Source organism: Atractosteus spatula, chromosome 15 (assembly GCF_055471065.1).
Source record: "Atractosteus spatula isolate fAtrSpa1 chromosome 15, fAtrSpa1.hap1, whole genome shotgun sequence".
NCBI lineage: Eukaryota > Metazoa > Chordata > Actinopteri > Semionotiformes > Lepisosteidae > Atractosteus > Atractosteus spatula.
The window spans coordinates 16,380,516-16,396,193 of record NC_142720.1 but is presented as its reverse complement, the minus strand read 5'-3'; the positions used below and the strand labels follow the sequence as shown (position 1 = coordinate 16,396,193).

Sequence of the window (15,678 nt, the reverse complement as noted above, 5' to 3'; positions counted from 1 at the left end):
AGCTTTTCTTGTGTGTGATTAACCCTGAGCAGCACATGTCTATGATTCCATCCTCCTGCTCTGTCTTAGGTTTATCCTGATTCTTCCTTTTGAAATGTTGCACATCATAAGGAGAAAAGGACAGACAGCATTGTCTGGGTTTAATTTGGCTATGTAGTTTACATTAACTGTACAGTTTGGTCATTTACATTCACTTTTACATTTTGGTAATGTGTTTTATTACGTTTGTATCATTATAATGAAGTCTTTGAGATATCTTCCACTATTTTGTCCTTAACAGTTTAATTTTTCAAGAGCAAAAAGAACATTGGCACAAGGCAAACACTGTCCAATATCACAGTAATACAATCTCTAATGAGGATATGTCATTTATTTTCTTTGTATAAATACTTTGTGTGTTGCTTTGATGTACTCATAGAGAAAACATTCACAGTTCTCTTTATTTTTTTCAGTGTGTCTTGGGGTTAATGAAGACCGTGGAATCTCTTCCTCTGCTTTCCTGACTTTCCACAGTACAACATCATTTTTAACACGTTTGAAAAGTCAAGAAACATCTCTAAATACTCAAAACTCTGAATTACCACCCAATTAATAAGAAAATATACAGACTGTGGCAGACGTCTTTGTTATAAGCTGGTCTAACAGACAGTCTTCATCTCTTAGGGGAAGGTAACTGTAAAGACTTAAAAGGACAGAAGTAGAAGTAGGCTGTGAGATTTTTCTTGTGCTCTCTGTATTTGTTCTGTGCCATTTACCCTAGAGAAGCATCATGTCCAAAATACTATAATAGAGTTTGATGGCTTTGGTGGATCTATGCTGTAGAAAGGTATATTTTCAGAATCAAGTTATACTGTATGCTGTATCTCTGAATAATATATTGCATTTCTATGCTGTATGTTCAGTGTAGTTCAGTAACTGGGGGTCACACTGTCTCACTGCTTCCACTTACAGTGCATTTACAGATACTGAAATGTAGGGACAAAAGGAAGGAAGTCTAAAATCCTTTTTATTGATAGAGTGGGTGAAAAGAATGTGAGAATTTGTCACAGTGATTTGCCACTTAAAGGAAGACCCATTTAAGTACGGATGAGGCAAACTTTAGCTTGTGTCTGCTTTTAGTTCAGCCCGACATGTCTTTGAGTTGTTGAATCCAATTGCTTCACCAGGGCATTTGTAAAACAGTGCCAACATTTCACAAAATCACAAAATGTTGGCATGTGCAAATTTGTAACTTGAATTTTGAACTATGACACTAACCAAATCCCAAAAATGAATTCATTTTGTATCATATTTGTATGATATGAATTTCATTTGTATGCTAGTTGTACAATTATAATACATCTTTCGTGTTTTCCGCAGTATTTTATTTGGTTTAATCTAAATCTTTGGTGCAGGCTCCTGCCTGGTGGTGGAATGGATTGTTATTGGAAAGCCTCATGCCTGAGCATCTTCTTTCTGTATAGCTGTGGGGGTCTCTTGGCTGCTCGCTGGTACTCAGTCACATGAAGCTGGAATGTGTGAAACTAGGACATCTTTGTAAGAGAAAAAATCTCCAACTGAAAGTACAGTAGATAGCCTGTGGTCCCAGACAGATGAAGACATTTACAGTCCAGTCCGTGTATAGGGTTAGTGAAAGTCATAAAAGATGCCCTAGCTGGAGTGATCCCATATAACACTGTAAGCTAGTTTCCTTCTTATACCATATCATGTTAATTTAGACCGGAGCATGAAAATCAACCGTAAGCAACTTTGACTTATGCAATGCATTGATTGGAAGACTTCACTCCATATTTATGATAATTAAGCAGTAGATCCTGATGCTAAAGGTAAATTAAGTAATCATGAATTGACAATGGAATAGATAGAAAAGGTAAGGTTGCTTATGTCTGTCCCAGAGAGACAAGGCGTCTTCGAGTTCTAGAACAAAGTGTTCTCAGAAGATACAGGGAATCCCATTGTATGTGGCAATACCACAGAAAAATTATGATGGTACAGAAATAAATAATTTTAATTTCCACAATGAATAAACTCTGTGCTTTTCAAAGTAAAAGGTTATTAAACACATGCAAAAAAAATCCCCACGATCAAATTCCCTTTTAACTCATCATTGACAAGGAGGTGAGGAAGTAAACATAAATGTGAAAAGTCAGTCAGCTTCAAGGAGTTCTTTGAAGGATGAAAGCATTTGTCATCTTTTATTAAAAGGTGCATCTGCACTGAAGTCATTTTCAATGAGTACACCAGGCCATTCAATGTGGGCAGCTATCTAATAACCATAATTTGAAAGCTTTTGCTATCAAATAATGAGCCTTTTACTAGAACACAGATTTAAAAACAGACACAGATAGATATTAATTATGGGCATGAATATTAATTAGTTATTAGTACTTAGAACATAACATCTCCCACTTTGATACAAGAGCTAAAAGCTATTTAATATTCACACCCATAATTCATTGCGGCCGTCGCTCTCAAATCCTACTTCAGTCTGCAAGGATGTTCCTTCTAATAGATGGATAGACAGATTTTGTCTTACAAGAAACACCTTTTAGGGTTACAGTGTGTTTTGAGAGTAAGTAATCGCTATGAGTTATGGGAATGAATGTTAATTACCTTTCGCCCGTCTACAGACATGTCATTTCATTTTGCCAAATTAATATTCATATGTCATGTTGAATATGAAAAACATGTATATAATTTTGCTTTAAATTTATAGTTTTAAAATAAAACAATATTCTCAGATTTGTAGCATTGTATAAGAAGCAAGTAGCAAAGAAAAACTATTGCTAAAAAACTGCTTTCATACTTTGAAGCTAGTTGCTTGTTTCTTTCACAAAATGTGCATCTCATCCCTGGGCTGCTTGAGAATTTGGGCCTAAAAACTGTGTAATAATGAGCTATGGCCAGTCAGTGTATTGTCAGAGAGGCCTCAGATTATGCAGGCTGTGAAGTAATAGTCTGTGTTGGTGCTAGCACTCACTTGCACTGTGAGCTGTGGCCCCCCCGTGTGTTAATGAGCCCTGCTCTGTGTTTTTATGCCTTACAAGAGCTTTATTCTCTCTGTACTACACAAGACACAGATCCCCCTTCAAAGAAAACATTAAACAAACACAATCCAAGCATTTCCACATGCTCTTCTGTTCACAAAGCATGCCCATGGGCAACTCTCTGCTGACTGACAGAGTGAATAAGCGATTATTTCAGTGCACCTAATCAACAGTAATAGAAGAACACAATAAAGCATCAGGGGTGAATGATGAATACGATAAACAGCCACTCCCTCTGTGTTTCTTGTCAGTTATTAGTTTATGTAATTCCCAAGCCTTTAACACTGGAGGCTTCTTATCTGTTTCTTGTGCTAGAGATTTATGTGGTGCTTAAAAGACCCTGTAAACACACATTAACAAAATAGAGAACAACTTCAGAATATGTCCAGTATCATACCATCATCTGCGTTCTGGTTGTGTGCTGTGTGAGCTGTATAGGCTTAAGATGTAGTCTTGTTTTGTATGTAGTTTAATTTACTGATCGTTCTCTTCATATTACAGAATCAGATTATAAAGCAGAGCAAGTAAAGTGGGCTAGTGAAGTTTCAACAAGTAGCTATCTTTCTATAAATAAGATTAGACACTAAATATATCAGATTATAATTTTTATATCCACAATTTTATGTTATTTGATTCACCCTCTTATTTTAAATAAGCAGCAGACAAAATACAACTAAACATTATTTTAAACAATAAATCACTACTAAAAAGATATCATCTCTGGGAGGGTGATCAGGAAAGCATTATTTGAAGTGGAAAAACAGAACTCCTTATCTCAGGGTGAAAAGAACTATCAGATGTATTTGTTCTACCTATAATGTTGACATGTATTTCAATGTCGGTGCAAGTAGGAGTTAAAAACAAGTTCTGCTGTAATATATACTGTATACATTTTTTGACATATTGCAGCTGGCAGACTTTCACCTTTTAACTCTGATTGGATTAATTCTAATTAAACATGTTATATATATCAATGTCCGTGCACACAGTACTGTGCACGTGGGTTTCACTGAAATGTTACAGTTACATAAGCCTTATGTTCTGCTGCCTTTTGAGATGTTTAGGGGGGAGGGGTCTTTCAGCTCTGTTTGGCAGTCTTTAAACAAAGCAAGCATGCTAGCTGGCCTGGGGGTGGCAGACAATGCAATGCACTGCTGCTAAGAACTCAGGCCGTTATTCTGCAGGGGTACATCTTCTGAATATTGGGAAGACCTGAGGCTCTGAGCTCTTAACCCACACCACCTGCTCACAGTCCAGCCTGGCTCCAGACCCATTTTCTCCGGTACTGGACAGATATGTGTTTGGGCAGCAGCTCAGCCCTTACTGGACCTCTACATCCACCAGCCTTTCATGTGTTGCAGATTGGCTGTTTTTTTTAAGTAATTACCAAGGTAGAGCAGGTGCCTCTGTTTTAGAATACAGAGTATCACACAGAATGTTCTGTCTGGCAGCTTGACCTCACAGGCATCAAAGTCATCCCTGTGTATTTATAGCTTTTTAAACAATACTGTGGCTGCACTACTTTTACAGACATCCTGCACTGTTCTTTAACAATAACTCTTTTTCTCAGCTGTATTTCAGGAATTTAAGTCATTGCCTTGGGGAGTGGATGTGTGGGAGGCCTTCTCCAGCCACAAATATGAACTCTGTCATTCATTGATCATTTCCTTCTCCTCTCTAACCATCTCACTTTGTCTGTGTCTGTCAGATACACAGCAGTCATGGTGCTGACCTGTGAAAAAGTATGTGCACAATTAAAATTTGTCAAAAAGGATTGCATGCTGGCAGCAGTATTAACTGTATTTATGCTGCTTTGCAGCTTAAATAGCTTTAATGGCACAGCTCATCTGATACAACGACTTTAACTAAAAAATATGCATCAGATTAATGTCTGTATATTTCTCCATGAACTACGCTGTTTAAGGGATCATATGTACCTTTTTGTATGTATGATTTGTTAAGCAAGTTTTTCCTTTCTCACTCCAATTTGAAAACCTCAAGCATGTGACAATTAATCCAGTCATTGTACTTAAACAGAAATGTGGACAAAAGGTCTACCCAAAACAGCAATCCTGTGATATTTTTCCAGAAATGGACTGGTGCCACAGGCGGCATGATGCTACGATGATTAGCATCTGCTCCTCACAGCACTGGGGGCCTGGGTTCAATTCCAGACCTGGGGTACAATCTTAGGGGATCTTGTAAATTATTCCTGTATTTGTGTGGAGGTTTTCAGAGTGTTCCCACAATCCAAAACCATACTTGTAGGTTAATCTGCTTCTAGGAAAGTTGGTCTGAGCCCTAGATGCTTTGTGTTATCCCACAAATCAACTGGTCTTGGCGAGAGTGTGTACATGTCTGTGTCTGTGTGCCCATCCTGGGTGTACTTGCTTGCCGAGATAGGCTCCAGTTCCCCCATGACCCTGAATTGGACGAAGCAGTTAAAAAAGTGGATGGATGAAAAATGGATTAGTTCCACTTTCACTGCTTCGAATCCTACATTGTGGATATGTCTGTGTAGAATGGAGGATTCGTGCTGCAAGGAATGACAGGTCTAACAGGAGTCATGCACGGAGCAAGTTACAGAAGTGACGTTCCCCCCTCACTGAAATCTAACAAGTGTAAAAGTGCCGTGGCAGAGGACCTGGTCTTTTGGCGAGGCAGAGTTACCCTGTGCCTAGGGACTGACGATGTGTGTTCCGAGTTCGCCAATGACCGGGATCCATTCCCAGCTGAGACACGGAGACATGCACTTGTTACACATGTTCAATTAGAGTCTGAGTCAGCGAGTCCTCACTCTCTGTTTTTCACTCTTTCTCTTTTCTCCCAAATACATTATTAGCAGAACCTTTCAAACTAAAGGGAAGTCATGGCTTAAAGCAAAGCGGTCTTGTAACCATGTAACCACGTGTCTTTTAATGACTAACATCATGTCATTGATCTTCATAAGCCATTGTCTTCTAATGTAGCTCTTGCAACACTTAATATATTGATTTTACATGCCATTATTCTTGTGCACTTTACCAATTGTAATATACATTTTTGTTTATCATTCTATATGTCTTAAAATGCATTTTATATGTCTTTGTCTTGTATCTTATTGGTTGTGTCCTACCCAGAGACTACACATGTAAATGAGCTAACTCTGGAGCAGTTTAAAGAGCTCTGTGCTGTTCAATAAACTAAACGAAGTAAAAGACTACACAAGGAACAGTGCAGTAATCGGCCTTCCTCTTTCCCTTTCTCTCTCTCTATCTGCCCCCTCCTTCTTCTCCCAGGGCCGGCTGTTGGTGCGGACTGGCCGCCCTGGGCTCGGGGAGAAGCTGCTGAGGGATGCGGTCCAGGCTCAGAGCACATCCCACGAGGCGTGGAGCAGCCTGGGAGAGGCACTGCAGGCCCAAGGCAGCAGCCAGGCTCCTGAGTGCTTCCTCACTGCCCTGGAGCTGGAGGCCAGCTGCCCCATCGTGCCCTTCACTGTCATCCCCCGCCAGCTGTGAAGGCTGCCCACCCCCACCGACACACCCGCAGAGCCGTATGAACCCTCCTGCGGGACACACTCTCCTCGCTCCCGCAGCCCGTTTCCCCTGCCGTCTTCTTCATTGTCAGACACTAAACTGTTTGGTCTGACGGGCCTGGATCCTGTGCAGCTCCTGCTGGCAAAAGACTATACAGGATGTACTGAACATCAAAACGTATCACTCTATGCATATGTGTTTTACATAAATACAATATGCAGATTTTTGTAAATAACTAAATTTAATGAGTTATAAATGTTTTGGGCATCTTTTTAATTCCTTGACTTGGTTGGGGTATATTTGAGTGAGGAGATGCGAGTGTGACAGTTATGCCAGACTTTAGCATGCAGTGCAGATGTACAGTAAACCACCAGTTAATGGCAAATGTTATAAATAATGTCATGTCTTCAGTGTAATTGAGTTACATATGTTATGTCTGTGCAATAAAATGTCTGCGACCCTGCTACAAAAAAAATATATTGTCATTTTCCGGACAATATCTTGTACCAGTATAAGTGATGTTTGATGCTATTGTAAAATATATACTGTACATATATATCATTCCAAAGACAATAAATGGCTAATTATGACATGTATTACAGTGTAAAGTTACGTGGCCTTTATTGTTTCATTACAGTTTATTTGTTTTTTGTTCATTTTATTTTTGGGCTTTGGGTCCTTTGACCCAAATAGTTCACGCAGCACAGACATGCCACACAAGGCACAGATATAGTGGTGGTTATTGAAAAACTGATTAACTCAAGTTAATCCAACCAATGAACATGTTGACATCTGCATATTCACTTACCTGATGTGGAGTTTTTAACCTGCAATATTCTGGTTCCCTTCATGACTTTGATTTCAGCTTGAAGACCCAAACCGTGAGCTGCCTGACCGTTGTACCTGAAAACGTTAGAGAAGGTTGTCAAGGTCCGTCTAGGGGCAGAGCCCCCGTATCTCTGAGCAGCGAAGATTAAACAGTGAAACACAAACCAGAGATCACAAGTGGAAACTACATGGAAGTGTGACTAAAACCAAGAACAGGAGGCACTTCTTTACTCAAGTGGTGGTGGGTATGTAGAACAAGTCACCCAGCCATGTTGAAGCAGATACCTTGGCCTCTTTCCAGAATTGTCTGGATGAGAGTTTTGAATCAATAAGCTACTACCACATTTTGCTAGATTTTGCTGCCAAATGGCCTCCTCTTACATATAGCTATTCTTATGTTTGTATCTTTGAGTCAACAGTGTTTTGTTGCCTTCTAGGGACCTGCGATGGTGGCTCATGTAGGAGCATTGGCTTTGGAAAAGAACATCCATAACTGCTTGCACATAAAATGCAAAGTCATGGTAAGCTTAGCAATATAAAAGTAATATTGTAGTCTGGACTTAAAATCACACAGCATGTAATGTTAAAGACAAGCAATGTACTAGTGTTTACTAGTACTTGAGATGGTGTTTTGGATAATTTGTACAATTCTTGATGCCATGTCACAAAATGAATGCTGCTGCATTATAAAGAGTTCAAAGAAGAGTGACCAGAATAATTCCTGGTTGAAAAGCATTGTGATAGACAGATACTTTGAAAGAACTAAATCTCTTTTCTCTCAAATTGCAAGGGACTACACAAATGTTTACAATACTGAAAGAATTTGTCAAAGCGAACCAGATTTAAAAGCCTTAGGGCAAAATGGGAAATTAAGACAAAGTATGTTTAGCATCAAAGCACATGTACATTTAAAGTTGATTCCCTGGCATCCTTTAGGAAACATCTGGATGCGATCTTCAATCCATATGTGGATTCATTCAAACAAGGAAAATGACCTTCTCTTATTTTAACCTTATCTTATCTTATTCTGCCATTCTCTTAAACTGCTCTAACAGCTCATCCAAGGATAAATGCATAGCTTCTGTAAAATCACAGTTATTTTTTGATGCATTGTATACATAACTGTGGGCCTGTACAACTTCAAATGATTATCAGGCTAGTATATGCTCCTTACTGTGAGAAGGACAAACTAACAAATAAACTTTGAGCTGATCACAGGGCGTGACGTTCAGCTGATAGATCACCTGGTCCATAGCAACGAGTGTTTTTGGTTACCAGGGCAACAGGAGGGACTTGTTATGCCTGTTTCTGTAGCCGAACAGAAAGAGTATACTGAGCAAAGGTCATGAATCATAATGTGTCCACCAGGCTGTTGTGTACTGTGTGCTACCTGCTGACAAGCCCTGAGCTGTGACAGGAGTCCAAATAAAAGCACTGCGGCCACCTGGCAGCTACAATAAATAAAACTTACATTACAAATTTTGGGGGGGGGGGGCTGGAAGTTCTGTAGTGAAGCGCTGGCTAATTGGAGTACCCAGAAATGACTGGCATCAATGTTATTTTCATTGAGTTGTTTCAGTATGGATTATTGACTTAATTCAAAAGAATAAAATTGAGACATATTAAAATATCAGAGATCGGTGTGCATCCTGCTGGTTATATACAAGACTAAGCTATATTTGTCCCATTTTTATGGTGGAACATAATAGATTGCTGCCGTGATCATGAAGAAACAATAGCAGAGCACATTTTATTATGCCTTATTATCCTTTATTCTATTGTCATCTTACTGGTAGTTTGTTGTTTCTTGTCTGCGTTGTTCTTGAAATCTTACAGGTTAGAGTTTTGAACAATGTGGTTTCAGGATGAATAGGTCAAATTTCAAATCAGATTGTTGGTTGTTGCCCCATGCAGTTCATACCTGAAATATAATGTACCATAATTGTACAATCTACTGGAATGTTATATAACTTCAAATATGAATTCATTTGTAGCCTTTGTTATGGTTAATTCTTGCTCAACTCTCTCTCCATGAACTTCAATGATTACTTAATAGTACTTATCTGACTTCATGAAGAAATGTTTGCATAAGATTACATTGACATTTTATGGGCTGGAAAAAATGGTGTAAGGTTTAAAGCTGAAAACACAATAATGTACAAGTCCATTTTAATAGTGGAAGGAGTGTTGTGAGTGAATTTACCACACCTTGTCAGTGTGCTTTGTAGATTTTCAAAAGGCTTTTGAAGAGAAAGCATTCAGTGTGTTTACACAGAATAATGATGCCAGCAACTTTTTACTGCCTAAGATTTAACATTCCTTGAGGAATGATAGAATTCTGTATTTTCTAAAGGAACAGCTAAATTAGAATTTGAACTCCTATTGAAAATGTGCCTTGAGGGATATATGCCACAACCCCTACCAGAATAAGAGGACTGACAATTAGTGAATGAATAATGGAAACATGCCATTGGACAACTTATAAATGTCTGCTTCTAATTGTAAAACATGATTTCACAAGTGAATTGTGCTTTCGTGAAATAGGGAACCTCGTTATTGAAACTGGGCAGCTTTCTGTAAAAAGGTTTTTATCAGCTTTTCTGTATGGCAGTCCATGACTGTCTTCATCCCCTGTGACCACTGCAGTGTCCCATCACTCATGCTTTTCCCCTTATACACCAAGAAACCGAGTTTTAATGAGAACAAAAGTCAACAGAAGCGATCTTTACGGCTCCTGTGCTTCACACTAGGGTCCTTTCCTCAAGTAGTCATTTTCTTTTAGTCTCTGAGGATCTGTTTGCAGCTTCCTGGATGACAGCGGGTGTCTAGACCTCACTGCTTGGAAGGTCAAAATGAAGGGAGTGATAGAAACCATGTATTACTGAGCCTACATTTCATGGAGTGACTCACATATCTTTAGCATCAATGTAACATTGCATTTTCTCTTTGTGGTGTGGTTATTTTTACAATGCACTTTGAAAGCATTTCACTGGAAGGAGCCATGAAGAAACATGTCAAGGCCCTTTTGGTGAATGTTTTAAACTTGTACTTTTTTATTTATGTACGTTATAAGTTCTAACGTGTATTGTTTTGGAAGTAAAATTGCAGTAAAATATTGTGCAGTGCATCTTGATTTAGAGGTGTTGGTTTAAAGAGTGGGAAGCAAGGTGGAGCAGTGATTTGCCACGTATATAGATCACTACCTTGTTGAAAACAAGACATTTGTCAAATAAACAATATTTCTTTTCAATGTGGGATGAAAGAGTAAAATGGTACAATAATTACATCAACAAGCATAGCAGGTGTGCTTTCAACACTTTAGTGAAAATGGATTAGATACAAGTTTGGTTTGGATCTGATAAATAATCCACTTGATACTAAATAAAACTATTGGGTTTGTGTATTCCTGAAGTCTAAACTGCATTTTATGGTGATTTATGTATTGATGTGTATCTGAAGGGGTGGCACGGTGGTGCAGTAGTTAGCTGTTCTGGAGCTCGGTGGTATCTGTGTGGAGTTTGTTCTTTGGCTCCCCCCATTACACTGTGTTGGAAGATGAAAAAATGGATGAGTTTAAAGAAATTTATTGCATTCTAAATATTGTACTATTGTCCTTGAATAACATATTCTGTTTTTCATGAAATTGTAATTATTTAAGACCTGGTCGAGTTTTCTGGATAAATGCTGAGGAAAAGGCTTTTTGGTTTCCTTATAAAATACTGTGTCATTGTTGTCATTTAATGCCGTTTCACTGCTGTTTCATGATGGATGTGTTGAATTCACCAGCCGGATTTCCATTGTGGTAACAACAATTCTAACAACTGTGCTTCTGTGCTTATTTTTGCTTTCTATCATCGATTAAATGAGCTATTGCAAGTCATCTCCCATCTCTTTGCCTGCAATAATATAATAAGCCCCACCCAGCCATGTGGAGATGTCCCGATTTTCTGAAACGTCCCTCAGAGACAGTAATATAATTGCATTGTGGCTAACCTCCTTCTCACACTGCACTGATTTGACAGATCGGCTTCTTTCCATCTCGATGGCTTGGTTATTAGAAGAGCAACAGAAAAGATTCAGAAGACCAGAAAAAATTCATCTCAAGCATGAAGAAGTGAACTGCATTTAAGTCCTTAGATTAATGGAAGGGAGATGAGGAAAGACGGCCTAGCACTGGTTACTGGGATTCCTGTAAAGAAAGTGCAACAACAGTTTCAATGTTGTTTGTGCTGGAAGACAGAAGAGAAAATGCATGCACTCTACAATGAGGTTGGAATCATGAGCAGAGGAGTGCACAGTGTGAACAGTAACATACAGCACATATTTTCCAGCATTAAATTATTATAGAATACCCTTTTCACCTTTTCACAGACGATTGTGGTTCTGTGTTGGTATGACAGGTTTAGAAAGAGACTCCTGCATTTAAAGGTAACTAGAATGAAGACCAGATGGTGGAGTGGGACCAGAGTCATTGTGCTGGTTACAGTGATGATGGAACTTGTTTCATATTGGAAGGCTGAAGTTGCAGACAAGACAGCAAGTATAATTGTCTTACAAGTAATTGAGAACAAAAAAAATGTGTGTTTAAAAAAGGAGTTTGAATCACAAAGAATGCACCAGACTGTAAAAAATAGAAAAAAAAGTCAGTGTTTTTTAGGATTTGTCTATGGTTATTCAAAGATTAATTTTACAATTTTTCCCATCAAAAGAAAATTTGTGAAATTGGAAAAGAAAGCTTTGGTACAAAAGTGAACATTTATTGCCAAGACATCAATAAGTCTGAAAATATTAGTTCCTCTTATTGACTTTACTGACCTTCTGAGCCTCAGTAACTTATCCTTTTAGTGTATTAATACTGTATATAAATAGAGAGACATTAAAAATGCAACAAATAAGTTTTGGAACCAATAGCATTTGTTGCATTTTTAATGCCTTACTGTACATCTCAGACCTTTCACTAATATTTAGCCAACATGTTTTTCTGCATGAGCCCAGATTCAATAAAAAGTTTGACCTAACCTCTGATGACAAATTACAAACCCAGTACTTGATGTTGGCACTATGTTTGGGCTTTCCCTTTCCAACAAATGAAAAATTGTCCATCGAGAGTTCAGTTTGTAATTTGTGATTGATGGATGGATAGGAACACTTTTTGGTTTAATCTGGGCCTCAGTTTTGTGTAAAGTAATTTATTCACTGTGGAAAATGCATGTGTGATACCCTAGTCTTTGCTAGTACATCTGATACACTCATTTATACTGTACACCTAATAAATGCAGTGGGCAGAAAATGAGTCTACAAAATCAAACACTGTTGAGCACCACTGAGCAACAAATAAGAACTGACTGATTCAAATCAATGCTATAACATGAAGCCCCAAGCTCTTTCAAAACAGCTGAGAAAATGGTAATCTGTTCCAATGCTCTCTAAAAAGACATGCTCAACCACGCTTGTTTTGCTATGTTCTTTTCTGTATCCAGTGAAACAGGATTTTATGCTTTCCCTGACTGCTTTTGGGGGGGGGGGTTGTTCTAATTTTTAACATGATTGCATTGCTACTGTCAAAATCCTAATCATTACAGTCCAGTCCACCTCCGAGCTGTCTGAACGCTCATTAAAGTTCAGTGACAAATTCTTCATTATATAATCTCAAGGCAAAGACGTTACATAAGCACTGTGTTTTTGTTGTTCGTGAATATCAGGTTTAGGATGTTCTTTTAAAAGAAGGCAAATGAATTTAGAACACAAAATTGGGAAAAAAAACAATGGATATGATTGCATTACGCCTTCGAAGTGAGCAATGACACAATTTCAGGAGCTGAAGTCAAGAGCAATCAAAAGAACTTTCCTGTTTCCAACAGTGTACCATTCTGCCAGCAATGTTTGATGAAATCTGTCTTAGTTATTGACATAGGAAACTCAGGCTGCCATGGCTGTCTTCTGTTAGGCTTAGTGCAGAGTAAGGTATTACTTATGCGCTCTAACACCGGCATTTGAAAATCAGTGTTCTTGTATTCTGTGTGAGAAAAAAAACAGTCTTCTGGAAAACTGCAGAGAGGAAGGCCTACGGGATTTTCTAGAGCTAACTGCTGAGCTCTGTATTTACAGTATCTAATAGTGTTATTTTCAGCACTGGAACCCAATCTATGTACTGATACATTTATGTGTGAATAAATGGTCAATTTTAGGGTGTGGTTGAAGGAATGATTCAAGGCTGGATTTGGAATAGGGGTGGATCAAATTAATGCACCTAAAATTATTGAGTTACACAGCAGTGTTTGGTAACAGTGAAACCTTTAGTGTCAGCATGCTATTTTTTTCTCTGTCATTGGAATGGCTTTCATTAATTAATCAGTTTCATTATTTTGTATTGAATTATATTTAGAGCTGGTGCCTCAGATTGTAAATTTGAGGTAAAGGGTTTGACATTTCTGAGCAATAATGTATCTGTGCTTAGATTTGATCATTAATCTGTAAAGGGGGGGGGGGTACAATACCTACTGTACATCCTCGTATTTCCAATATATTGAAAATGTATAAATATAGAGTTTCTGAATAGTTATGTATTTTATATAAACACTTTGATTGATTAATACACATCTCATGTTTAGGAGCTTAGGTATTTGGAGGATATATCAACCATTGTTACCAAGAGCAACATGAAATACAAATGTCACGTTAGAAGAGAATGGTCTTAAACAGCCCTGAGCCATCAGATGTGTTTGCAGCTGTTCGATTTTCCAGTAGACAGTGCTCTGTAAGTAGACCAAAATAGAGCTTGTTAAATCTTTGTTTCCGCAACAGTGCAGTGATTATTACCCTTAAAATGTCTTTAATGTGTTTAAAAGTAATGAAATGGTGGTGGTTAAGCATGATTTCTGTCAAATATGAGCTGCCTGAAATATCAAATTGCCTATAAAAGGTCCTTTGTATTGTTCAATGGAATGAATTGAATGGCTGATGATTAAATAAGCATATTATCTCTGTCCAAAAATAAAACAAGGTACTTATCATACCCAGCTGGTAGAAAAATCCTAAGCTGCTAGAAAACCTAAGAGGAAACTGTGCTTGTCTGGAAACATTTTAGTCACACGGACATGAATGAAAGATCTCAGTCAGTATTGGGTAATTTAATGGAATTTACATCGAAAGTTCACTTTCACCTCAGCTGCCCTAACTCATAATTATTCCTGACGTCAGTTCCCAAAAGCTGTAAAATCTATAAATAAGCTTTTTTCCTTTACATTTGGTTAGAAGGTTCATTTTTCAATTAAAAGCCATAGCAATCCAAGGTAATGTCTAGAAGGATGGCAAGCCTTATCAGCACTTAATACTGTTGAAAACAGCCTCTTACTTTCATCAGTGAGAGATACTGCATGAAAGTGCATATACAGTATGCACATAATTTCACCCACTGCTTTGGGTCACCAAAAACGAGCCTCATGTGTGGCCTGTTTGTGACACCTTCTCCAGGGTACGAAGGGGATTGTGATAGAGGTCACTAGCACTTTAAAACTGGTGGCTGCAGAAGAAGGATAATATTGTGCAGTTCTCATTTCAAAACATCTCATCTCCAGCAGAGTTCAGAGATTCAGGGCTGTGGGGCAGTGTGGGAGATTTCCTTGCTTTCTGAGACACTTCCTAACAAAGGTCCTCTCAAACAGAGCTAATCTATTTTTGTCTGCGTTTTGTGTGAGTCATCACCGGTGCTGTTCATTCATGGAATAATGAGGAAATGCACACGGAGGGCACACCTCATCATATGCCTTCCTGTCCCGTTTCTTCTGTTTAAATCAGCCTCACTATGTGTCTGTGGTCTGTGCTCGAAGTGTAATATATCTTTAGAACCACATCTATCTTTTTGTTTTGCTGTTCCAACAACGATGTACATGCCTTTTCACATACTTATTGTATTAACTTGAATTATTGCCATAATGGGTTTTCTTCTGATGTACAACATCATATTTGTGCACTGTTTATATTTTATAGCACACTGATTTTTTGTGTGCTAGTTTTCCTTGGCTAAAGGCACAACTTGAATAAATGAGCACGAACGAGGCTTAATACAGCCACAGAATAAGCTCTATTTTATCATAAAGTCCCCAGCACTCTGTCAGAGGGCTGATTGACAGTAGACAGTGTGCTTCCCACACATAGCTTATCAGCAAGTCCTTTGATTGGTTCTTGTTTACACATGCACTGTGGAGTGCATGCTGGAATCCATATGTGGGTACATTCGGGTACTTATGGGTACATTGGGAGTTCTGAAATCCATATGTATCAAAGAG

General features: G+C 38.3%; 1 protein-coding gene across 4 annotated transcripts in view; it reads left to right on the top strand.

Moving 5' to 3' along the window:
* Window positions 1-7,156, top strand: part of ttc7a (tetratricopeptide repeat domain 7A) — a 92,470-nt gene extending 85,314 nt beyond the window's left edge. For 3 of the 4 annotated variants that reach the window (XM_088933534.1, XM_088933533.1, XM_088933538.1), the window contains one exon: window positions 6,326-7,156. In XM_088933534.1, the coding sequence (XP_088789660.1) occupies window positions 6,326-6,544 (219 nt within the window). In that variant the 3' untranslated portion in view covers window positions 6,545-7,156. Of the gene's footprint in view, window positions 1-452; window positions 1,346-6,325 lie in introns of those variants that run through there. The other variant, XM_088933535.1, reaches the window with a different exon arrangement.
* The last annotated feature ends 8,522 nt before the right edge of the window (window positions 7,157-15,678 follow it).